This window comes from Elgaria multicarinata, chromosome 10, assembly GCF_023053635.1.
Source record: "Elgaria multicarinata webbii isolate HBS135686 ecotype San Diego chromosome 10, rElgMul1.1.pri, whole genome shotgun sequence".
In the NCBI taxonomy this organism is placed as follows: domain Eukaryota; kingdom Metazoa; phylum Chordata; class Lepidosauria; order Squamata; family Anguidae; genus Elgaria; species Elgaria multicarinata.
The window spans coordinates 72,787,071-72,812,790 of NC_086180.1; the positions used below are offsets into that span (position 1 = coordinate 72,787,071).

General features: G+C 39.7%; 2 protein-coding genes across 4 annotated transcripts in view; one reads left to right on the forward strand and one right to left on the reverse strand.

Annotated features, from left to right (window-relative positions):
* Positions 1 to 6,196, forward strand: part of DDX60 (DExD/H-box helicase 60) — a 67,174-nt gene extending 60,978 nt beyond the window's left edge. For both annotated transcript variants that reach the window (XM_063136023.1, XM_063136024.1), the window contains 3 exons: positions 561 to 709; positions 1,968 to 2,030; positions 5,527 to 6,196. In XM_063136023.1, the coding sequence (XP_062992093.1) occupies positions 561 to 709; positions 1,968 to 2,030; positions 5,527 to 5,626 (312 nt within the window). In that variant the 3' untranslated portion in view covers positions 5,627 to 6,196. The remainder of the gene's footprint in view (positions 1 to 560; positions 710 to 1,967; positions 2,031 to 5,526) is intronic.
* A 1,287-nt stretch (positions 6,197 to 7,483) lies between these two features.
* On the reverse strand, positions 7,484 to 22,848 carry LOC134404972 (uncharacterized). Of its 2 annotated transcripts, XM_063136025.1 has the most exons (8): positions 22,113 to 22,847; positions 17,840 to 17,926; positions 15,197 to 15,430; positions 13,454 to 13,476; positions 10,961 to 11,109; positions 10,612 to 10,703; positions 10,419 to 10,517; positions 7,484 to 9,951 (listed from the first exon to the last, which is right to left on the reverse strand). In XM_063136025.1, the coding sequence occupies exons 1-8, from the start codon at positions 22,674 to 22,676 to the stop codon at positions 8,401 to 8,403; spliced, it is 2,799 nt and encodes a 932-aa protein (XP_062992095.1). In that variant the 5' UTR covers positions 22,677 to 22,847; the 3' UTR covers positions 7,484 to 8,400. The 2 variants fall into 2 exon arrangements, with proteins under 2 accessions (XP_062992095.1, XP_062992097.1); XM_063136027.1 differs by lacking the exon at positions 10,419 to 10,517 and having other exon boundaries at positions 22,113 to 22,848.
* Between the last annotated feature and the right edge of the window lie 2,872 nt (positions 22,849 to 25,720).

Below are 25,720 nucleotides of genomic sequence, written 5' to 3' on the forward strand. Positions count from 1 at the left end.
TAGATAATATAATATCCATTCAATATCTTCTGGAATTAAGTATGTGGGAGTGTTGTTAGTGGAAGATATTGAAACAACAGTAGAACTAAATCATAAGAAATCATAAAAACTGTACCAATGGATAATTGTGGATATTTATTAGTGGTTATATTTAAACTTGTCCTGGATGTGGACTATATCCCCAGTCAAAATGAATTTGCTTCCAAGGTTATTATTTTTTATTAATATGCTTTTAAATGCCAAAGAATCTGGCAGGATCTGTACAATAGGTTTATATGGGAGGGGAAATGTCCTAAAATACTATTTATTGATAATCTTAAGTTATCCTTGGAGAAAATGGAGGGGCAAGTATGCAATTACTTTTAAAGTACTATGTCAATTAGCAAACATTTGAGAATGCTATTTGAGGAAATTAAGTCCAACCTTAAGCACGTGGAACCTGGTCTTTGGATCTCATCCAGAATATTTATAGGTTCAGGGAATTTTATTACACTATGAGAAATGGACTTTGCTCAGTAACTGTGAACAGTATGAAAAAAGAAATTGTCTTGTTTCTGTAGGTCATATTGCGCACGATTGGTATTAATGCTGCAAATATTCCTGTCCATTCAAAGCGATGTGATAATCAAGGAAGAATAATGCCACTTAATGCATATGTGCTTGACTTTTATAAACATGGATCTTTGGTAGCAATGGATAAAGATAATGGGTAGGTGTTTCCCCCCATGATTAATTTTATGATCAATATAATTATCAAAATACTGAATGCACTGCTTATACAACACTTAGTTCACGTTTGCATGTAGTGACAGTCCTGGGTTAATTAACCCATAAATTGCCAATATCTAGCAGGAGCAAGCAAGCTGCCTCCAGTGTGCCTGTAGCTTCTGCTTTAACAACCTACAATTGCCCATGGGGTAATGCTTGATTTATTTAACTGCTAAACAACCTAGAGAGTCCATGTTCAGATGTCACACTTACAACCAATGAAGAGGCAATTGTAAAAGGTTGTTAAATGAAAGCAGAAGTGACGGTTGAGCTGGAGGCAGTGAGCTTGCTAGCTCATGCTAGATATTGGTCATTAATGAGTTAACTGATTATTGCAATTATAAGCGAATTGGGACATAATCTTCATCCATTCTTGGTAACAGCCCCTTCTCAGTAAGATACAACCATTAAATCCAAAATCTTGAGTCCCATGTGCATTGCAGTCAATACGTGGAACTTTTGAACAGGGCTGTGCAAGCCTCAGGCTTTGGTTTCGGAAATTGGAATCAAGGAGGCCATTTTATGATGGATCCGCCATTTTCTTTCACAGCCCTAGGCCCCCATACAGCCCACAACTCCCAGCATGCAGTGCCTGGGAAGGCTGTACTTGCCAGGTGCCAAGAACAGAGGGAATATGTGAATTCGCTGCAGCCATTGCCAGCTTCCCAGCAATGCAGAAGTCACGGGCACCCCTCCAGGGTCAATGGAGTCTTTTGGATTGCAGCGGCAGCAGCCAATCGTGTTAGAAAGCCAGAGATCACACTGGGAAACGGGCAATCGTGCTGGGAAGCCGGTGATGGCAGCCGTGAATTCGCGTATTCCTTCTGTTCTTGGGCCCTGGTAAGTACAGCCCTCTCAGCACTGCATGCTGGGAGTTGCAGGTTGTATGGGGGCTTATGGCTGTGCAAGAAAATGGTGGCTCCACCATAAAACGGCCTCCGTGATTCAGATTTCCAAATCTGAGGCCTGAGGCTTGCACAGCCCTACTTTTGAATACAAAAATAGTATTGTCCACATTGTTTTCACATTTGGATTCCCACCAGACTTTAAATTAAATCAAATGCAAAGATTCCTTAGTGATTCTCATAAACCTATGTGTAAGGTAGTTACTCTTTAAGAGAGAAAGATATGGTTAATATGTATATGATCAATGCAAAAATATATGAAATATATAATGTTGAAAACTTACTTTCTTTTAGAATACATGAAGGAGAAGCTTATGTTTTATTGAAGGACTTTTCCCTTGCTCTTAAAGCAATCAGGTAAGCAAAATATAGCAATGCATTGGATTTACAATGAAGAGTTCTTCCACTTTAGAACAATTTAACACATGTTGATGGTTTGATCCCTGCCACAGGTCTAAAAACTGCTTTGGGTAACTTCTGTATGTCTGCCATTCTCAACCAGTTGGAGACCAATTCCAGTACTTGTCATAACCATCTTTTTCTTTATATGCGGTTGGATTAAAGACTACTCTGCCAGCAGAACAGATAACACTTAAGAAACAGGACTTCCTTATTCTCTTCTCTCTCCTGCTGCCTTCTTTGCGCCTTCCAAATCTGCTCCAGATTTGGAGGGGGCACGGGGGACTGCAGGGTGGAGGAGAGGATGTTCTGTTCTGCAAGCAGAATCTGTTCTGCTGGTGGAACTATGATCTTGGATCCAACTCAGTGAGATCGGTGTTCAAGGACATCTCTTAACAGTAACAGTTGGCTTTCCAAATGCTTCACTGTATTACCAACCGTGACATGATTTGAAGAGCAGATTTGAGGTTTTATAATTCAGCAGCTGTTGGAATCTAGGAAAAACTACCCAAAAAAGTAATACTTAGTTTGGAAATTTAAAAACTAGATTCAAGGTACTTCAAAAAGAAACACAAGGCTGGTCCAGCCCTGAAGCATGTCATAGTGACCTTCAGGCAACACCATAAGGAAAGGATAGATGAAAACAGAATTTGGTATCTGGATAGTGCAGCAAGTCCTATTTGGGCTCTGATTCAGGCAGCAATGTCTCTTTGGCTAGCTTTAAAGAGACACCAGATAGCATTATAGTTAATATTTTCACTCTGTATGCTAGCTAAATGCTACCGGCACATCCCAAACCTAAGCATTTTTCTCCAGAAGCACGAAGTTGAAAGGGACCTACTTTCATGTGTGTGTGGTTGTTGTTATTATTATTATTATTTGTATACCACCCCATAGCTGAGGCTTTCTGGGTGGTTTACATAGGATAAAAACACTTAAAAACAATATACAAAAATTTAAAATCACAAAAACATACAAATAGGAATGCATGTCAGTTACCCACATAAAAAATAATTTTAAAAATAGTTAATTCTTTAAGGAAGCTGTGACGACACCGACCTTATACAGAAGGCCTTGCCTAGCACACCCTTCTCAAGCCAAGCACTACCACTTGAACAACCTGTGGGTAGGGTAAAACACAAGCTTTTCCTCATGTGAGAGGGTAAAGGCTAGAATCTGGAAAGGTTTTACTGTGTATGTAATAAGCTGAAATAATATATAGTGTTTATGATGGTAACTAGAGGAGGTGATAAAGCCAAGAAGACACGTGGTTTGAGGTAACGAAACAAAATAAAATGTTTATTTTTGTTTAATAGATCTTAGTGTTGGGGGAAATAAGTAGGTTGTACAAATTCCTCCATGCAGATAAACGCAAGCGTGAGTTTTGAATCTTCAGCGCAGTTTATTTAGAGACGTTCTTCAAAACAAAACAACCAGGCTTGTAGCAGCAAATTATAACAAAGCAATTGTCTCACCATTAATCAAAGCAAGCATAACAGCTTTACGGTTCTTCTTGGCAAAAGTTGGCTTTGCATCAAAACAGCATACTCCTTTCTCTGGCGGCAGCAGCAGCTGCTGCTGCTTACGCCATACCCTCAAGCCTCCACTGGCTGACTGCATATTGCTGTGAAAGAGCGAGCCTTATACTCCCTTCACTCAATCACCAACAGGTGTGCTGAGCTTGCAAGTCTTTGCCAATAATCTAACCTTAATTACTGTTAAGGTTAACACGAAAACCTGACACTTAGTTACTTTAAATGCTAGTTAACCTGCTTAATCTACTAGTTCTAATAAAAACAGTAATCTTAAGTCTCTTAAAATCTTATCTCCATCACTCTCCACACCACTGAACACTCCAAATTCAACAAACCCTAACTACCTTAACTCACTCAAACTAAACACAATCTCCTTAGCCAACCTATTTATACTCCTCCCTCCTCCTCTCACAGCATCATCGGCCACACCCACTCAGTCAAACATTCCGTACTCAGTAGACATACAAATTCAGACATACCTAAGGGACAGAAAGGTGGGTATCACCACAGAAGCATTTCTGCTGTGGTCTGCCTGCATGTGTACATGAATGCAAGCAATAAAAATGTAGCAGCACCTTATAACATCATTTTGGTGCTCTTAGGGATCTAGGTGAAGTCACCAGTTACGCTTTTCTAAGAAATCCTGTCAGTCTCCTGGTCATTACGCATAGTGTAGCCATGCATTCATATCAGATGTTTAAAGGCAGTTAGGCTGGAATCCTATACAACCTATATGTAGCAAGACCAAATGAACACTCCATGAATAGACATGTCTAGGATTAAACGTTACTTCTGCCACAGAGGCATAATTAGGTTGCTTTCTCTAGTTTAACTGTCATTGCAAGCTATATTTACACAGTTAAAGTACATTGACAAAATTAAGGTGTAAGAATTTTAACAAAATGAAGCATTGTCTCCTATTGGGATTATCACTGAACACCATTCACAGCAGATAAAGGGTGTTCTATATTCGTGTCTGAAGGAAGTAAAATTTATCACACTTGTGAGTTCCACCAAAACTCTGGGAAATTAATTCAAAGTAAAAGTATTTAACGACTGTGATGCTAGATTTGATCAAGATTTTGTAGACTGGAAGTATAGAAGTAACCTTTGCTATGCCCATTGCGGTAGGAAACCTGTGTAAAATTCTATTTTCTTTTCTTTTCCTTTTTGACCAACAAGATTCAGTTCAAAAGGCCTTTATATAAGGTTTAAGATATTTTCCAAAAAAATTGTAAGGTGAAAACCATTATACTGTAGTTTGCATAGTGGCTGCTTTGAAAGGCTGCGCCCAGGAAAACTGCTCCTGTGAGAAGCCTCCCCTCTTCTTCTGGGACATCCTTGTAGGCCCTGTTCAGAAGACACCTTAAACCATGGCTTTAACCACGGTGGTTAATCCAGAAAGCCAGGCTGTGTTCAGAAGACACCTTAAACCATGGCTTTAACCAAGGTGAATAAGGCTTTCTGGCTTAACCACCATGGTTAAAGCCATGGTTTAAGGTGTCTTCTGAATGGGGCCACTGAGGGGTGTGGGCTTTTACATCCAACCAGTGGTTTCTGTGGCGGGCTCTTTAAACTAGTCCTCTAGTTCAAACCATCACAGCAAGAGTGATGTGCTAGAGGCTACACTGAAAAGCTGCTCCAGGGAAAACTTTTTGCATGGGACATTTGGGATAAGAGAGTCTTCTGTAGAAGATGGGCAATATCCCTCCTCCAGAATTTTCTAGGGATCAGTTTGAAGAGGGGTAAATTGGGAAACCTTCTCCAGATTGGATTTTAATTCTGGTGAAGAATTCAGGGGCTTTATGCTCACCACTCCTTTGAGCCCCAGTGAACTTTTCCAGCACCTCTACATGTGAGCATTATTATCAAATATGACAAAAGGCATTTAATAACTACTGTTTCCCTCTGCTTTCCAGTGTTTCTTTGCGTGAACTTTGTGACGATGAGGATGATCATGTTGTGCAGGCGTTTGAGCAATTAAGTCAGAACTACTGGGGTAAACTGCAAAAATTCTAACAATAAATCAAAAGATGAATATTTTGGTCTGTTGACATTGCCCATACTGGAAAACCCCTTTGGAGAAGGATAACAATATTGTTCTGAATCACCAAGTTTGTTCAGCTAATGGGTGGTATAGAAATTCAATTTATAAGTCATGGAATAAAATTGTATCAAGTTAGAATCATTTGTTCATTGGATATCTAAGCTTAGCTTAATTATGCATGTAATTTTAAAGATTTTACAATTATGTATACGAGACATACAACAAAATGTTGCAGTGTGGAATGCTCCTTGCTGCAGCCAAACATGCCCTTTACCAGGCTACTCCTTTCCACCATTACCTCTATCTTTCCTGCAACAGACACTCAGCATGCTATGCCCATTTCCTCATTTGGACATTATTGGGGGGAAGGGATGGGGGCAAAGAAACCATGGCCTTCTGTGAGATTAAGTACATTTTTAACATTGTTTTTAATGTTTTACTGTGTTTTTGATTATGATTTTTATCTCCCAGTTCTGTCCCCCAGCTTATGCACTTTGTTGTCACTGCAAAATGCTTTAGGAATAAAAATGCTTTCCCATCTGGTCTGTTTTTCTTTCTATGCATGTTCATATGGCTGTAAAAACAAAACAAGAAACTATACCTAACTATGGCTATTTAATACATTTTATATCCTCCCACCTTTCATTCATCATGGAACTCAAGGTGGTGCACTGACCAGATCTAGACCTGCTTACCTTCCACCACCCATGTACTGGGTATTCACAGGAAGGAAAAAAAACCTTATAAGATTTTGGCACAAACCACTTGCTTTTCTTAGTATTTTTGCTGTTGTGTAATACTGTAAAAGTATTGGATACATTTCAAATGCTAATAAGTAAATAGATCCAGGTTTCCATTGTTGGATGTTGAAAGCTCAAAAGTTAAACGAATATTCCTTGTTTCACTTTCCACTGAGTAGAAAACAGAAAAATAAACAAAGCTTCCACAAGTAAATGTTGGTCTCCAATTTTGGTATATTCGTCCTCAACACCTAGGTCAGTCGTCTCTGAACCTGGTGCCTTCCATTTGTGTTGGACTATAACTCCAAGCATACACCAGCCATACATGGAGTTGTAGCCTAACACATCTGCAGTTAGATTGCCTGGAACATGCTGGGATTTATAGTCCAATACAGCTGGAGGGTAGCTTCTACTGGTGTGAGTTACAATTGGAATGAGCATTGCTTGCCAAGAGAGCAGTAGTCATTTTTTCAAACCAAGTTGTTCGGTGGCAGGAGACCCCCAGCTAAGGATAGGGGAAGATCATGCCTGACCCAAGAATGTGGGATGGTCATCTTTCATTACCTTCCGAAGCTGACTCCAGTCCTTCAGGTGCCCCATGCCTAGCATACGAGGGAAGGAAAGCATCCATGCTGACAACCAGCTTGCCTGCTCTCCCTCCTGCCTGTAGTGTTCAGAAGAATTGCAGAAAGTGGTGACAGCGATACAAGGATGGGAAAGAAGAGTCAAAGCATGATGGGCGGGTACTAGTGGAATGCAAAGTGGAAAGAGCCCCCTTTCCCTTAGCTATAAAATGACAAAGGAAATTTCTAGTCTACATAGCCAGCCATTTCAGAAGCCTTATTGGACTGAAAGTAACCAGCAGTCAGACTCTATAATAGTAATAGAAGGTAAGACGTTCCATGAGATAGCAACAAAAGAAGCTAGCTATGGGAAGGGAGGGTTAAGACATATTGCTTATGTCCTTTCAGGGGAAGCTATAAGGGTTCTTATGATCTATAGGACAAAATTAAATAATGCCTCTTCTGATACATATCTGTTCCTACAGTACATTCATTTTTCTTAAACTTTGTAAAGAAGTACAGAGTGCAAGTTTCAGAATTTATTTAGTGAAATTAAGTAAAAGTTATTGCCGTATGATATTCTAATGTACAAAAGAAGCACATGGTATAAAGAATACTGAATGCAATATATTAAGCAGTTTATTTCAGTATCACATTTTCAAAATTCATTGAGTTCCTATCATACTTTGTGTACCGGCTGCACCATCTGTTGCTACTGAGCAAGGTAGGAATGAATTACTAATTCAACAGCCTTGAACAGAATTCTGGTTCCAACTCGGTGAGGAAGGTAATTGCAAACATGTAGCAGAGGAAAAATGCTGGGTATAATAAACAAACACACACAAGTAAAGGAACTTATAGGAAGGGCTTTCCATAGTGCTAAAACATGTACAGATAAAAGCCATAACAACGGCTTAATCCCAGTTTTGTGGATCCCATGGTTTTATGAAGCTGGAAATTAGCAGGTTCCACACTATTTGCTCACTGTCTCCTCAGAGTGTGGCTTTGGGGCTCAATCCTAGTTAAAATAAAGCACAATTCCCCATTGCATTTGTAACAAGAAATGTAGTTTAATATTGGTTTATTAACCAGGATTTGCAAAAATGATTAAACCATGGTTTTAGATCCTGCTTTGTAAACTGACATTAAGACAGTTTCACATTTTGGCCATAATAGAAAAATATGTAAGTCAAGGTTTGCATAGATTTATATCTCCAAATTTTCAATTATTTTGAATACTGCTGATTTTTTTAAAAAAAGTTAACTTTTTGAGAAAAAATAAGAAACAACCTGATGTCATACGCTTCAGAATAATGTACTAAATTATTTCAAAAATATTTGTGACTGGTATTAGATTTGATCACATTGCTCCTTAGGAATACTAGTAAGATTTACAGTATTGAGTAAACTCTTCTGCTTTAATCTGTTGCATATGCCCAATTTTCAACTGGGTAATTTATCTTCAGCAACAGAAAGGTACTCTGATGTACGGCTAGAGTCACTACTGCTTGTTGCTTCTACATCGGAATCTGAATTTACAGTGCAACTTGGTCCATTAGTTATTAAAGGAAATATTCTATGGTCTTCCACTGGTGTTGAAGGGTTTTCTAATGGAGTGCTTTCTTCAGTAAGAAGAGCAGAAACTAAAGTGCTGTTTGCAGAAGGATAACAGGCTACATTTCGCTGAGTATCAGTTTCTGATTTCAAAGACTTCCCCACGGAGAACAAGGAAGAATGGCTTATTAGGTCTTTCAGCTCTTGCAGAACAGGTACATCGTTTCTTGAAGGCACCGAATTTTTTAAAGCTGTTATTTCTTCTGTTACTGTCATTGTTTTCTCATGTGCATATTCAGTTTTATTAGAAGGCATCATGGAGGAGGTCGAAGTGCCAGAACTATTTTTGAGACCCCCTTTGAAAGAAAACAAACATGGAGCTTTGCTCGCCCAAGAGTAATTATTTGGAGAGACAGCATCAGATACAGACTTTTCTTCTGAAACATCTGTCTTGTCAGAAGCAGAACTGGATGTTTTGCAGGCCAGGTTGGCAGTGACTTTAGAGTTATCCCAATGATGTCCCAAATTATTCTTACTGAAGCAGGCATCTTTGTTCCCTTGCACTACTTCTTGAGTAGGAAGAAAAAATGAAAATGAGGTCTGCTCTAAATTATTTGGTTTAATTGCATGAAAACAATCACTTTCAGAATTGGTAGAAAAAGCTGTGAATGGATTCCTGCTTACTGCTGTGCCTGGTTTAGGGCTCATGATGGTGGTAGTGGTTTTAGTAACAGAAGTCGTAGACAAAACTGACACTGACTCATATTCATTTATATTGTTTTTTATGTTGCAATCTTGGCTTTTAGATTTTCCCAGAAAAAGAGTAGAGTAAACTGAATTCTCTTTTTTTTGAGAGAGGGTTGAGTCCTTACTTGCAGTGAGCATTGTCAACTTGCCACTTGAACTGGAAACAAGAAGTGGAGCTGGAAGTTCCACAAAAGCACCTGAAGTGTACGGGCTTAAAGCAGCTACAGGTGGTGCTGTTGAGCGGGGTACATTTGGGAATGAAGTAAATGAGGGCACAGTTTCAGAAGGAAGTGCTACTGCAGGAGATGGAAGACATTTCGTCAACATAAGACAACTTTGGGTATTTTCTGACAGGCAGGTGTCCTTGCTGTCTTTCTGAGATTCTTTCACATTAAGTAGATTTAAATTATTGTTTGAGCCAGAGAAATTAAAGTTCACTGCTTGCGTTTTGAATGTAAAACCAAGTGAATTCGAGAGACTAGGTTCCTTGACACTTTGTCTTTGTAACATTGGCATTTTTACTTTCCTTTGGTCATTTGTTTTGGTACTAAGGCAAGAAGAAGCAAATCCTGAAGTCGTCGTCTTTGAAGAGTGAGATTTTGGCAATGTATGCCTTTTATTTAGAGGTGATGTCTTTGTCTGTAATTCATCTGAAAGCATTTGATGTTTCATGTAATAATCATAACGCACCTCCTAAAATTAAAGAGGACATCTTATTTAGTAGAAGTATCTCTAAACCACCAATTTGTTTTTCAACTAGTACCTTCGGCAAATATGTTACGATTTATCTAAAGTACTGTGTAAAATGCTAGAGCATGGAACTTCTGCTTCCAAAAATGTTTTGATTACTTTAGTGAACAAAGATGCATGTCATACAGCAGGAAGAGAATGGAAGCAACAGTTCTATTGGGCCCTCTCCCTGTCTCTAACTGTGCTAGGATTGTAGTATACAAAATGTTTAGGAAAAAAGAGAGATACGAAAAACCCTTGAAGAATACACAAGCTTACATTTTTAAAAAAACGTTTCAAGCTATCCTCATTGTAGAACCCAGGCATATGATAGGTTGAAAATGATTTTGAGTAGACAGATTTGAAAAAGACTCCATTAGCAAAAATTACAGAGATATCAAGCTATTAGAAGACTAAACGTACAATCTTACCTCATGACTCATGCTTCTAAATTCAGTAGTTGCAGATATTGACATAAGTTGAGTAGCAATCTGCCTACCAGTATCCAAAATATCCACTCCTGCCACTGGCTAAAAAGATATTTAAGTCAAATACTATTCTGATAAATTAGTCTAAAAGTAGCAAAATAATATTATTTAGCATTCACTACGTGCAGCAACTTACACAGAATGTATCCTTTATGATTTTCTTATTTTCCCATTTGTTTCCAGGGCTTTGAGATACAGAATGTTCACTATTTCCACAAGTAAGGTTGGCTTTTAAGACAGAAGATAAAATCTCTGTGTTATTAATATAGTGTGGAAAACACATTTAATTATTTACACTCAAACATTTTTTGTCAGGAACATCAAAATAAATAGTTTCAGCATATTTTCACTTTTACAAATTAATTGGGCATTCCAAATTCATTGTGGTCAATTTACTCATTTTAAGAGCTCATAATTATACCAATAAGTGATATTGTATACTATAAAATAATTAAGATCGTCTATATTTGAAAGTAGCTACATACCTTTTGAAGCATCAAAATTAACTGCAGTGAGACTCAAGGCTAAGATATCATTGACTAGAGATGTGGTATCCATTTGCATCTGTTTGTATTCTGTTTGGTTTTCATCATAGTTGGATGGTATTTGCATCAGGTCAAGTTGAGTCTTCATTCTGTACAGAAAATAAAAGAGAAAGTATTATTTCTTCTGCTCAGTATTCACACTCTAGTCTATAGGACTACTCAGCAAACATGAAAGCAAGGGAAGTAGATAAACCAGTTCTTGAAACTTCTCAATTTCTCAGAAAATGTTGTGAAATCTGTACACAAATAGGATTTTTAATGAGAGTTTCATGGTGAAGCAAAATACAATTTAAATTAGCAGAGATCTGCACCAGCAGTGAGTAACTTCAGGCTTGTGTGATCTACTTTTTGATTTTTTACAGAAACCTGGGGTCTGCCACTGGTAACTCAGGATATGGAATTAAGCACAAGTATGTGCTGCACTCTAAGCAATACATTCGGGATAACACGTACAAGAACAAAAATTCCATCTCTGACCTACTATATATCAGAGACTAATATCCATCCTTAAAAATACAGGGAGAGTTGCAGAAAAGCCTGATAAAGGCCAACTAATTAATGGTCCTAGAACAGAAGCTTGCAGAACCACTGTGTGAACAGAATGCTGGACTAGATGGATTCTTAGTCTGATCCATGGCCCACCTTAAGTTCTTATAAGCATGCTCATTAAAATAAGTGGGGACTTGCTTCTTAGTAAACACACATAACATCGTCCTACCTTTCGCCAAAAACAGGCTGGCAGCCAGCAAAGCTGGTGTAACAAAGGAGTTACGTGCTCTCTGTAATTGGCCTGTCAAAAGCCTGACTGCAGCATTTTGGACCAGCTGAAGCTTTCAAAGGTAGCCCCATGTACAGCACATTACACTGGTCCAAATAGGCTGTAACAATGTGGAGGTTATTAATGGCACTGGTCGGTATCATATTACACAAGTGCTGTGGGATCTGCACTGGTTTCCAGTCAGTATCCAGGCCTAATTCAGAGTGCTGGTATTAAATTTTAAAGTCTCTATTCCCTTATCTGCCTTTAGATTGACCAGAAGCACGTGTCTTGTCTGGAGTAGGCTTCAAATTGCTTGCCCTTATATAAGCCATTAGCAACGTCCGACATCAATTTAGACCTTCAACAGCTTCCTTGGATTTAGATGGAAAGGAATAATAAGAGTAGGGAGTCATTAGCATACAGATGGCACCAAACTCCAGAAAACCTTTCCCAGCATTTTCCAGTATATTTTAAATAGCATCAGGGACAACATAAAACCCTGACGGAACTACAGGCCAATGGCTATGGCACAGGACAAGAGTAACTCAAAACCATCTTCTGAAATTTTAATTATGTGCAGCAGTATATCAATCTATTAAATAACAAATAAAATTGCAACCCAGACGGAAGGATATCAAGGTTGACAGCACTGAAACCTGAGTTAAAGCCACAATATAATTCTTGGCATAGATCATCCAGCAAGGCTACCCAAACAGTGGCCTTAGCTAGAGCTAAGGTTTATCCCGGGATCATTCCGGGGTCGTCCCTGCCTGCTCCTGGGATATCCTGTGTATCATTTACATGAACAAGGATGACCCCGGGACGATCCCAGGATAAACCGTAAGTCTAGCTAAGACCAGTCTCTGTTCCATAACCAGGCCTGAAGCCAGATTGAAATGGATATAGATAAACTACCTTATCCAGGAACTTCTGGAACAGAGATGCCACCAGTTATGTAGAAAGATGTGTATATCATAAGGATGCAACTTACCACAAGTCCTAGAACTCTGAGTACGTATTTTGAAAATAAAAAAATATATTCTCCAAAAAGACTAAATGGTACTAGTTGTGTAGAAAGATGTGCATAAGCAAACTAATCACAGAACAAGAAGTTTCAGCAGAATATGCAATATATTACTTTACTTCCTGATGCAAAGTAGCTCAAATATTTTAGCAAGAAGCTTTACAATAATGTATGGTGGCAAAAATGGTTAAGGAATTAATCCACATCTTTAAAAAGGCTGTAATATGTTTAAGTTTTGCTTCTCATTGAAGAATGTACTAATCGGTAAATAGGGTTTTTGGTACACACTGACCTAAAGCTGGAGTCAACAACTTGTGGCCCTCCAGTAGCTAGCTGTTGGACAGCAATTTCCACCAGCCCTAACCAGCATAGCCATCATTGAACAACATGTGGAGGGCCAAAAGATGCCCACACCTGACCTAAACGAAAAGCCAGACAATCAGATGAACTGTAATCAACATATTCTTTTTTGTACGACAAAAAGAATGTGCATCAAGGGTAAGGTGAATTTAGATTGATTCTGCACTCAGCAAAAGCACATGATGGTGTGCAATTGGCAGTTACATTTATGATGCTACCAATATCTTATAACCTCCTTATTGAAAAGGCTCCAATCTTCACGTATGCTAATTCAGCATAACAGTCTCACCTTTGATTCAAGCTGCATGCGACCTGTGAATTAAGCAAAATAGAAATGAAGACTGTTTCAATCACTATTTTACCACAGTGCTTCTCAAAAATTAGAGGTTTAACCAACAGTTCACACTACTATTTTAGCATTGATCATAAGGCAAGGAAGTAAATTTACACACGTTTGGGAAACAAAATCAGCTAAACAACTCTTTGCTTGAAAGAGCAAGCTCTAGGGTTCCTTTCCAGAATATACTTTTACACAATACATGAATACACTTGCTAAAGGCAATCTTATGTTTAATTCTACCAACCAAATATTTCACACTTGTCCTGCATTTGGCAGTAACAGAAAGCCAAGCATAATAGCAGACAGGCAGTTTTTCAAGTTCAGAGAATTCAGTCCCTGACCTCTTGCCTGATGAACCGAGGTCCCTCAGGATTTAAGAGCTAAATTAAACATTTTAATATAAATAAATCTTAGTAAATGAATGTCCTTATCTACATCTTGGTCACAAGATATCTGAAGCACTGCCTTCTCCCATATGTTACTGTCTGCCCACTGTTTCACCATTGGAAATCCTGCTATATGTCTCACCACTTGCAGAAGTCTAACTGGTTTGGGTCACACTACAGGTGCTTCCTACTGCTGCATCCACACTATAGAAATATTGCCATTGAGAGGTTCAGTCAGCTCCCTTTCTTAAGCTTCAGGCAAGCTGCTAAAACATTTTCATATTGTCCACCTCTTATTGTGGGCTAAAGTTGCATCTCCCCTGTTTTTATGCTGAATTGTTTTATTCTGCACTAGGTTTTATTATGTGGAGTTGATTTTATCAATTTGGACATTATTTTATAGAATCAAAGCAGCTTACAAAAAAGTTAAGAAAAGTGGGGAGTAACATTTAAAAAATAAACAAATGGATATCTATCAAACCTTGTTGAGTTCTCATGAACGGGTGCTCTGTCATCATTTAAGTAGGCAGAGGCTCAGTTCAGACATATTTCTCTATGCAGTGGGAAAACTCCACTCAACGGTTGAGTTTTTAAGGAGGTACTCGCCACACAACATGTTCTAACTCCACCATTGTGTGACTGTGGGCTCCAGTGGAGTTGAGTAAAAGGCAATGCAATGTTTGACAGTTCCTCCACCGTTCCTCCTCCCCCAGTCTTCCTGATGATATCCCATCTGCCATTTCTTCAAAATAATAATAAAAAACCCAATCCCACAGCTCTCCTAGAGTGGCACTCTCTCCTTTCGCCACTCTTGTCAGAGAACTCTGTACCAATGGGAAAAGTCAACTCAACGCAACAGAAAACTCCACGGAGTCATCCACACAACACACCAGTTGTACAGGAACTCTCCTCAGCATGGATATTGAGCATGGACTGTCTTCTAAAAAAAACCTCCACCATGGGGTCAAGTTTTCTCTCCAGACAACACATTTCTCAATGGTGGTGTAAAAACTCCACTGTGGAGTTTCTAAAACAACCGTTGACGAATGTGTTGCCTGAACTGAGCCAAAGCCTCAGTTTTCACATACAACAACTTCAAATGCAACTTAAAAGATAAAAGACAATCTAAGAAAATATTATGCTCTTTTGTTATCCTGTAACATGGAACAGGATGCAGATTTAAAACATCAGTGTTATGGATTAGTTTTTACTGTTCTAGAACAATTATGGGCTGACAGAAAAACCCTGTTTTCCCAGTCAGTAATTTATGTAGTGAATCCAGATAACATAACTAAAATGCTTTCACCTCTAAGAAACGCTGGGGATCACATTCATCTAAAAGCTTTTCACAGTCTTTAAGAACATTTTCAATGGTTTTCCTGTGTACTTCCTTCATTCTCTTCCATATTAGATTCTCCTTTTCTTTTCTTCTCTTCTGGATTTCAAGGTCTTCAAGCAACTGTTTTTTCCTCATTTCCAAAGCATTATAGACTTTTTCAAATTCAGTTTTAATTAACTCCTCTTCATGCTGCATTATTGCCTAAAATAGTATTATATTAAAAACATGTATTGGCATTTTTTTAAAGGTGCATTTACCTGTACATCTGTGCTGTGTGGAGCACAAAAGGAAATAAATGAGGGCAGAACTGGAGAGAAAGAACACAATCAAAATTTCAGGTGTGAGCAAGAAATGCAAAGCACTAGAAACATCAGAGCAAAGCAGAAACAAAAACAAAACCTGGCTGTACATAAGGCTGCTGCTCTTGGCATGCTTTTCAGCAATGATCAAGTGTGTGTTCTATTAGCACTATTAGGCTGGAATGACACCTTCATCCTTTCATGGACTGAAGTTATCTTATCTAGTCCTCCCAAACCTGAGTCCCTCCTGATGATGTTGCCTAGTACTCTTCTCATCCCCACCCACCATTACCAATGGTAAGAGATGACAGGACTTGTAGGCAATAACATCTAGCGAAACTCAGATTTAGGGAACACTAACTAACCTCAGTCACTCACACTTTAATCACATCTACACTTGATTACTGTACTGCAACCTGAGTGAAGCTGTCTTTGAAAAGATCTTGGAAACTACAACAGCTTCCAGATATAGCTGCCAGATTAACTAGGGTGGGCCACAGGAAATATTTTTGTGAACCGCCCAGAGAGCTTCGGCTATAGGGCGGTATAAAAATGTAATAAATAAATTAATAAAATATATGACGCTAATCTTAAACAACTTCATTGGCTCCCAGTTGGTTTCTGGCTTCTGCTCAAAAGTGCTGGCATTAACTTTTAAAACCTTTATCACACTGCACTCAGGATACTCAAGATCTTTCACAGAGGACCTGTTACTTTGAATATTTGAAAATGTTGCAGGGGAAGGGTATCTGGAGCTGTTTCAACAGTTGCACCAAGACTCTGGAACTCTCTACTGGGAAATGCTATCTCCATTCACTCAGTCCTAGCATTTCAATGCCAGGTAAAAGAGAGTCTTTTGAGCTCTCAGAGCGTGAGGCATTATCTTTCCCAGCTATTAGCTTCTTTTGCTGGTTTCTCATCTTTGTATTGCTTATTCCTCTTTTTGTTAGTTAATTACTGTTTATTTCTTTTCTAATTGTAGTTTTAGTGCTAGATTATTAGCTGCCTTATAGAGCTTTTTTGGCTCAAAAAGACAGGATGCAAGTATTTTAGAAATAAAATTGACACACCTTTCTTCTTTTTTTATTACAGACAAACCACACTCATGAGCAAGGAACTGTGCTCCATCCCTTCCATGACTAAAGGAAAATGAGGAGGTGGTGTTACTTATACATTCAGCAGAGTCCATATTAGTTATTAGTTTGAACAACATCTGATACAGATGTTTGCCAGTATTGGATGGCAGTATGCACATGAGAAAGTGAGAAAGAAAAATAGGTAAAGCTGTGATTATCTAAACTTGCTATCCTCAACATTTTAAACACTCTTGCAAATAACTTTAAAAATGATATTTTTGGCAACTATGCTACTGCCCTTAAAAGAGAAACCTTGAATCAATGAGATATCATTCATAGGACTATCCAATACTTCAAAGATTGCATACAAGCTTTTTGAGCTTCCAAAAATGTCCATCATTTTTTTGTCAAATATCTACTGACAAAAAAAACAAGTATGACCAACTGATCATACATAGTTACACTGTTACACAACAGAGTGACGTTAAAAATGAATGTGCATTAATTCTAAAGCAAGAGAGCCATGCAAGATAACGTTACATTGTTTTGTTTTATGCACGGATGAGGAATTCAGTAGAACTTCAGTGCTTGCACCTTTTTTAAAGCCCTGTCTGGTCTGATGACCATCATCAACCGACTCATTAAAATGATGAAATTAACAATGCAATCCTATGCATGTTTAGTTGCAAAGAAGTCACACTGTAATGGGATTTACTCCCAAGTGTGCAAAGAACTGCAATTTAAGAGTAATATGCTCATCATTTGGTTCGGGTTTCTAAATTCATGGAGCATGTATTACAGTATTTTTGACAGTCTGATCTGCAACTATGAAAGCCGGAAAAGCTGCATTTTTGGTTTTTAAAATATGCACCATGAGATACCGAACCAAACCAAACAAAATACATTTGAAATTTTAACTGAACAATGTAGGTTTTTTTCCTTTGCTTTAATTTAATGATATCCCCTGTTTATCCCTGCTTCTATTTCCTCTTTCCTTCCCAATGTCTATTTTCAAAATCTAAGTCTAAATGATACAGTAAACTTGAGACATTCAACCTTGCATTTGGAGAAATTTATGATTCATACAAGCACAATAACAAAGGAGGTTGGATTCAACAGCCTTATAGGCCCCTCCAACTATACTATTCTATGAATCTATGATGACTGTATAATGGGATCTGCTGAACTACATATTTGCTTCACAGTTTTCTATGATTTCGTTAATTTCAGCTTACCCTTGCATCCTTTGGGGGAACTGTCATTTCCTTTATCAGTTTCAGATGTAATTCTCTTATTTTCTTCAGGTTACTGAAGAAGGCTAGCTGTAAAACAGATATATTTATAAATGTGTTTAATAATTCTAAGATGCACAGAACTTTATTTAACAATAACATATCTAATTATTGCAAGTGCCTAACAAAAAAATTATCACTTAAAATAGGATTATCATGTTCCCTGTAGATTGCCATTTATTTGGTTATCCTGAAAAGTGAGCTGTCAGGCTGGATGATCAGAACTTCAAAACTGGAGTTCTTATCTTGGAAGAAGTATGAATGAGTATTTCCACTCTGTTACTTTTTAAATTATTATTTGCTGTAAAGCCTAAGAAGCAAGTTAAACATACTTAAGTCCTATTAAGCTGAGAGGGGTGACCTCTTTCAGCCCTAGAACTGAATTCAATTTTGGAGACGCTCTCAGGGCCCACTTTCCAGTGGTGGGTTGGACTGAAGGCCAATATGGGAGGGCCAAAGGCAAAAGGGTGGGTCAGGAATACAAAAATACCAGCATATTATAGCTTAAAGCTGTTACTGTCAGTAACTTAGCCTTAGGAGATGCATTACCCTTATGTGGAAAAAAAACCTGCACAAAAGACAAGAAAGTACCAATCAGGGATGGGCATGGTTTGTGACCCAAGAGGACATGATTGGGACCTCAGGCCTAAGGTTTCACCCCTCATTAAGCAATAACTTAATACTTAATCCATACCCTGGCAAACAGGGTATGGATGCTTTTCTAAAAAATCATGTTTATCTAGGGCTGTGCACGGACCCCCCCGATCTGCTTCTCTTCAGGATTTGCAACTTCCAGATCGGGTCCACTCCGCTCTGCAGCGATGTGCCTATGATCTGCTTCGCTTCACTGCAGAGCTCCGGATCCAAATCGGAGCTCCGTTTCCCAATAGACTTGCATTGAAATCCAAATGCCTATAACTTTTTTTCTGTTAATGTTAGAAACCTCAAAATTGGCACCATGAGACCTTATCCATATACACATTCATGCCAAGCCTCAAGCAAATCCAAGCATCCCCTGATTTTCGGGGAATTTTTTAAAATCCAACACCCCATTTTCAGAAATGGGATTTACTCCAACATTTTTACAGATACAAACTTGAAATTGGGCACCCTCACAGATGCCATCTAGATCCACATTCATGGCAAGCTTCAAGCAAATCCGATCATCCCCTGAATTTTGGCAATTTTTTAACCTTTAAAGCATCACCCCTAACCCGAATTCACACCCCTTTCGATATCTCTGTCACTGTAAACGTTAGAAACTTCAAAATCAGCACCATGACAGCTTTTTCATGTATCCACATTCATGCCCAGTTGGAAGCAAATCCGAGCATCCCCTGATTTTGGGGGGATTTTTGAAAATCTGGTACCCCATTTTCAGAAATGGGTTTTACTCTGACATTTTTACAGTTTTCACGTTAGAAACCTCAAATTAGGTACCATGACAATTTATCCATGTATACACATGCATACCAAGCCTCCAGCAAATCCAAGCATCTCCTGATTTGGGGGGAGGGATATTTGAAAATCCGACACTCCATTTTCAGAAATGGGATTTACTCCAACATTTTTACAGATACAAACGTGAAAGTGGGCACCCTCACAGATGCCATCTAGATCCACATTCATGGCAAGCTTCAAGCAAATCCCATCATCCCCTGATTTTTGGCAATTCCCCCCTTTTAACTCACCCCAATTCAAATCTCATGCTAGAACTCCGTCAGTTTTCACGTTAGAAACCTCAAAATTGCCACGACAGCTTATCCATGTATCCACCTTCATGCCTAGTTGGAAGGAAATCCGAGCCTCCACTGATTTGGGGGGAATATATGAAAAATCCCCCACAAAGAACAGTATGCCCATAAGGAAACCATACCTGCCCATAGGGATCCATTGCAAACTGCTTGCCCATAGCAATCAATAGCACAGATGATTTGGGGGAATCAAGATTTTTTTTTCTAAATAAGGGTAAAACACTTCCAAAAATGCACACACACACACACTCCAAGAGCATGCAATGCAGCTGCCTTTTATCACACGGAAGGATACCCTCCCTGAGTCAAAGCAAGACACGCACAAACCTTCCCTGCGAGGCAGGCACAGAGGAGGACAGGTAGCACTGGGAGCAAGCATGTCAGAGGCTTGCGGGGTTGAACCACAAAGCCCATCATGTAGTACATCTCCCAGGCACCAGGCGGGCAGAGAGGCAGGCAGAGATGTACGACTATGCCATAGATCTATGGGGAAGTAAGTCCCAGCAGATAACCCAAAACAATAGCACCCAGGCGGAGGCGGGAAGGCAGGCATGCAGCAGACATTTCTGGGGGCACAAGGAAGTGAGCCAAGGATTTTTTTCAAAGCCAGTAATGCAAACCATCCCTGTGAGGAGGGAGCAGCACAGAGAGATGCCTTTTCTTTTGCATCCCATAACTAGGGGACTAGGAGGATAAGAGTCAAGCTTTGTGATCCTTGCTTCAGAGTTTATTGACTGCACTGTGATCACAGCCATTAATAACGTTAATAATAGCAGTACTAATTAATACTAATAGTAATAATAATAATAATAACAACCACAACAATAAGGAGTTGAACCACAATGAAAGCCTGCCTGACTTCACTGAAGAGGGAAAGCCAGGAGAGCTTGGGCTATGGGGTGTATAATAAATGTAATAAATAAATAAATAAACAAACAAAGAAGGGGTGAAATTAAAAGTAGCAGTGTTGCTGAATCACAACAGGCTATGTCTGTCTTTTACCACTAAGAGGAAAGTGGATGTGCCCAGGAGGAGGGGGAACTCTGCCCATTTGATTGGCCCTGTCTAGGGACCAGTCTTTAAGAAGCTACTTTACACTTCAGCTCATGACAGGCATAGTAGCTTCTTCCACTGGTTAATCTTTGGAGGGTTCTGATGACCCTCCAAGGGCAGGAGTGTGTTTATCTTCCACATTTAGATCACTCACAACAACAGTTACTCCTGGCTCCTTTGCGTATGGAGGAAATTATGAAAGCAATTACAAATATGAAGGTATTTCCCTTTTCTTTTCTTTATTTTGTTGAAATAATTTTAACAAAGTTAGTACGGCAAACATAAGACCCGCTGATTTTAAATAAGGACAGGAGTGAGTGGAATGACAAACATGCTGCTTATTCATCTATGCCTGACAGATGGACTGTCAAAATAATGTTTGTCAACCACCACTGAATGGCAGAGGATTTTGGGTAAATGCTCTCCCTGCTTCCTGGATTACACACACCCTTTCTCAGCCTTTAGTTCTGCCACAAGGAACTGAGTAGTCCAGACCCCACTGGCTGTGTGGTCAATCAGCTATGAGGGTTGTCAAACATACCTCTGAGGAAAACTGATAGGATATGCGTAAAAAGCTAATCCATTTCAGACACTAAATGAAAGTCCCACAGAATCTTCTCATTTTTTTTTATTTACATTATTTTCAGAAAGTAACCACTTTCAGGCAATTAACCAGTTAAAACAAAGCTGCCTGCTCTCTCTCGCTCTCTCTAATCTACAAACTGTAGATCAGACATTTAAGAGGTATTCCCTATCTCCCCCACAAAGAGAGAAATGCCCTTTTTAAGATGCTTGCTCCAACACATACAGGTATCTAAGACGAAAACATGGTTCCCCCACTTAAAAAATATTATTGTACTTAGTTGTCAACATATGCTGATCGAATCAACTAACACTGGCTATAGGCCCATGAATAGCTAAGAACTCTTAAAGCTCACTGATTCATAGGGTTAGGCACACCAAATTCTGCTTTGAACTGGGTCTGTAAAACTGTTGCCCAATTAAGGATTCCCTTAATTGGGCAACAGCCCTTTTATACTTATATGTACAACTCACCTTCTTTTTGTCTGTCTTTCCCTCCCCTCTCTCACATACACTTCAACAACACACATAGGCAAGTTTTAGCCTTAACTCTACGCTAAGGTGTCCCTTGCGAGAATACTATTTTTCTTCCCCTTTAATCTATTTATGGTTGTATCCAACGTTTGTGTTATGTAGAACAGACCCACGGGAATAAATAAGATTTAAATCAGGCTAGCCCGTTGCCTATATAGTCAGGGTTTCCTTACAGAACCCCACAGGGTCCTTAAACGAGGGGGTTCGGGGGCTCATTCGTTGTGGGTTGTCCGAGGTGCCAACCTACAGAGAGGAACGCGTCTCCCTCCCCGCTCCCCAAGAGAAGCGCTTACTTTCTCCTCCTGGTACACCGTGTCGATGAGGTTGACGGAGTGGAAGATGCCGCTGTGCTCGTCGGACACGCACTGCCCGCAGCCCCCGCGGCGACACATGCGGCAGTAGAACTGCAGAGCCCCCCCCGGGTGCTTCTCGCAAACGACGCCCAGGGCGGCCAACTGCGGGGCCAGCGCAGACGAGGCCTCCTCCGGCGTCGCTTTCTTGGCGAGGTTGGCCTTGAAGAGATTCACCACCTCGGCCAGGGTGGTGTTGACCGGCAAGTGGGCGGCCCCGCCGTCCGAGGGCAGCGGGCACAGCTTGCGGCACAGCGGGCACGACACGCTGACGGAGCCGTCGCCGCTCCGCGGGGCTCGCCCGGAAGGCTGCCGAGTCGGCGGGGGCTGGTCATAGCTCCGCGGGGCCGGCCGCGCGGAAGCGGGGGGAGGCGTCTCCGCGTCGCTCCGGGCTTGGCCGAGGCACTCGATCACGCAAGTCCGACAGAAGTTGTGCGAGCACACCGGCAGCGTGACCGGCTCCTCGAAGAGCGACAGGCAGACGGCGCAGGTCAGGCTCGCCTCCATTTGCGCGAGCGTCGGCAGCGGCCCTCCAGACCAGGGCAGCGCGGAGGCTCGTCTGTTCTTCCGACGCGACAAGTTCTAAACGACGTACTGAGGAGAGAAGTCTTCCGGCCCCCAACTACGAGGCCGCTCGCACTTCCGTTTGGAAACAACCAACCGTCGCCTCCGCCGCTCCCGTCACCGTCGCTTTTCGATAACTGCCACTTTCAGACCACTTCCCCTCTCCCAGCCCAACGGACGCCCCATCCGGGCACAAAACGGAACCGGTAGCTTCAGCAGTCCCGCCCCTTCTCAACACCAGTCCAATGGAGGCTCGCAACCAGCAGCCTCCACCAATGAAAATCCTGGCTCGAGTATCAAGGAGGCGGAGGGTGGGGACAAGTTGTAAATAAATGCCATATACTGTTTAGCTCAAAACGTCTAACCACGGTGGCTTAGCGTGACATCTGAACAGGATCCCGGAGTTTATTGTGGAACAGCTAAAGAAATTAAAAATGTCAGTTGCTTACATACAGTACTTACACACACCTAATTTTTATAGCTGTAAAAGTGACTTAGGACACAGTCCTATGCAGGTTTAGACAGGGGGGAAAAGCCTACAACTCCCAGCAATCCCCAGCCAGGATGGCTGGCTGGGGAATGATGAGCATTGTGAGGCTTTGTCCAAACAGGCATAGGACTGTGCCCTTACTGGCCGTGTTTGAAATGAGCCTAGCTTATTCTGTGTGCCCCATTCCTCCGAAGGCAGGCACAGAGGCAAGCTTAGAAGTGTTTGCTTCTGTTATCAATTATCCACTTGCCATATCTTCTGAACTGTGCACACTATGGTTAATATTAACTATGGTTTGTTTAAAACAAGTCAGCTTTCAACAAACCATAATTAACATTCGCCACAGGGTTGGTATCCGAAATAGTGTTTGATTATCTGAGGGGCCTGGCTCACTCTTCATCTTTTGTAATGAGCCGCTTAGGGTGCCCTCTTATGCATGTCTACTTAAAAGTAGGTTTCATTAAATTCAGTTAGACCTACTCTTATTGTTTTACTCTGTACAGCACCATGTACATTGATGGTGCTATATAAATAAATAATAATAATAATAATAATAATAATAATAATAATAATAATAATACAGTACGGGTGGGCAACTCTGGGGGCCGTTTTTTCACCCAGATCCCTGCAATGTGCTGTGGTATGTGGGGTGCCCCCCTCAAAGTGGACCAAAATAATTAGTTTGCTGGTAACATTCAGCAGCAAACCACTCTATAGGTAGTCAGCCGTGGTAACAGACACCATTTAAAAAAATTTTTAAAAAATTGTGGGACTGCATGTGGCCTACAGACTACATGTTGTCCACCTGTGGTCTATAGGATTGCAGTCTTGGCTATGGTTTTTAGAAGGCGGCAGAGGGAATAGTTTGCTAAAATGGAAAGAGATGGGTTTTATAAATTTAAATCACACACACACACACACACAGAGTTTACACATACTTTCTCTATAATTTGATGATTAGTCTGCCTTCTGGTTACCGTATCAATCATTTTCTCTGGTATTGAGAAGCCTACAAACTGAGGTGAATATTAACTATGGCATATTTGAAACAATTCAGCATCTGGTTTATGAAGTAGGCTTCTTTTAACAACACATAATTAACATTAAACACAGTTTAGGGCTCGGATGCAATGTGAAACTGGTTTATTGAAATCAGAAGCAAAAGCTTATCTCCACATGGCTAAGCTGGAGGAGGAGAAGGGAGCAACTCCAAGTGAACGTTAGTCTTGTTCCAGTTACGATAAACCAAATGCAGGTATTAGGAGCATAATCAAATGACACAGACCATTAAGTATGGAATCATACTTGATTTAATCACATTGAAGTGATAAAGGAGAGTGAAACTGGATACTGTATATTTGCATCTACAGTTTGAAATGGAAGTGTGCTTTACAGCAAAATATTTAGATTTCCTAGTGTAAACCTGTTCAACTAAACAACTATTTATACTCATTCAGTTAGTATGATACCTAAAATTTACTCATTAAAAATATTCTAATTTTTGTACATCTATATTTCATATAAATTGAATTTGTATTTGACTGTCCAGAAAAGTATCAACATTGTTGCTAATGCAAATGAGGCACTGCTTACACTTGACAAAGTAGTAAATGTTATATTAGAACTACAATAGTATACTTGGTCATGTGTCAAGTAAGAGGTGTGTCAGGTAAGAGATGTGTTGGGGGAGGCAGAAGGTAAACGGATAAGAAAACAATTCTTGACATAATTAGAATATGGGAAACACCCAAGAAGGTACTGTGAAATATGCACTAAAATCTAAACAAATGTGCTAACTAACTCAATTGGGGGCTTAATGGATCGAGTAATAATATGTCAATGTCTAGAGGGCTTGCTATGAAAAGATATTAATAATACATTTAAATAAATTTGATGAAGTATGTTCTGCTTTCTTCTTATTAAACAAGTTTTACCTTTGTTTGAGAAAGAAAAATAAACTAGGATTTTAGCAGTTTCACCTTATGATTCTTAAAGTTTTTCTACAGGGGGCTGTGAATCTGCTGTATCTACTTTCATTTTCATCGCAGAATTGAGATTTGAGCACTACACAAAGAGCATTGCCTTTCCTGTTTTTTCATTACCTAACATGCACTGTTATATAGCAGAATAGTGCAAATACAGAAGTAGAAAAAGCATTTTCATTTGCTTTCCTGAATAATACTGCATTTTTCTTGCTCTAACACTTCCTCCCCCAGCCAAAAGTGCTCTTTAAAACCAGACGTGAACTCTAAGTATGCTTAGAATTTTGCTCTGAGTGAGGTGAAGATAATAAAATATATTAAAAATATTCTGGAATGCAAAAGAAGCCAAATATGCTGCTAACTGAAAATTATATTTGTATAAAGAGAAGGCATTGGATAGATTATAATGAAAAGTATAGTATACAGTGAAATAATCTACACAGCTTGAATCTCTGTTATTAAAACATTTTCAGGCCATATTTTTTCCCCTGTTTTACAACATTGTTTTCTTCTTT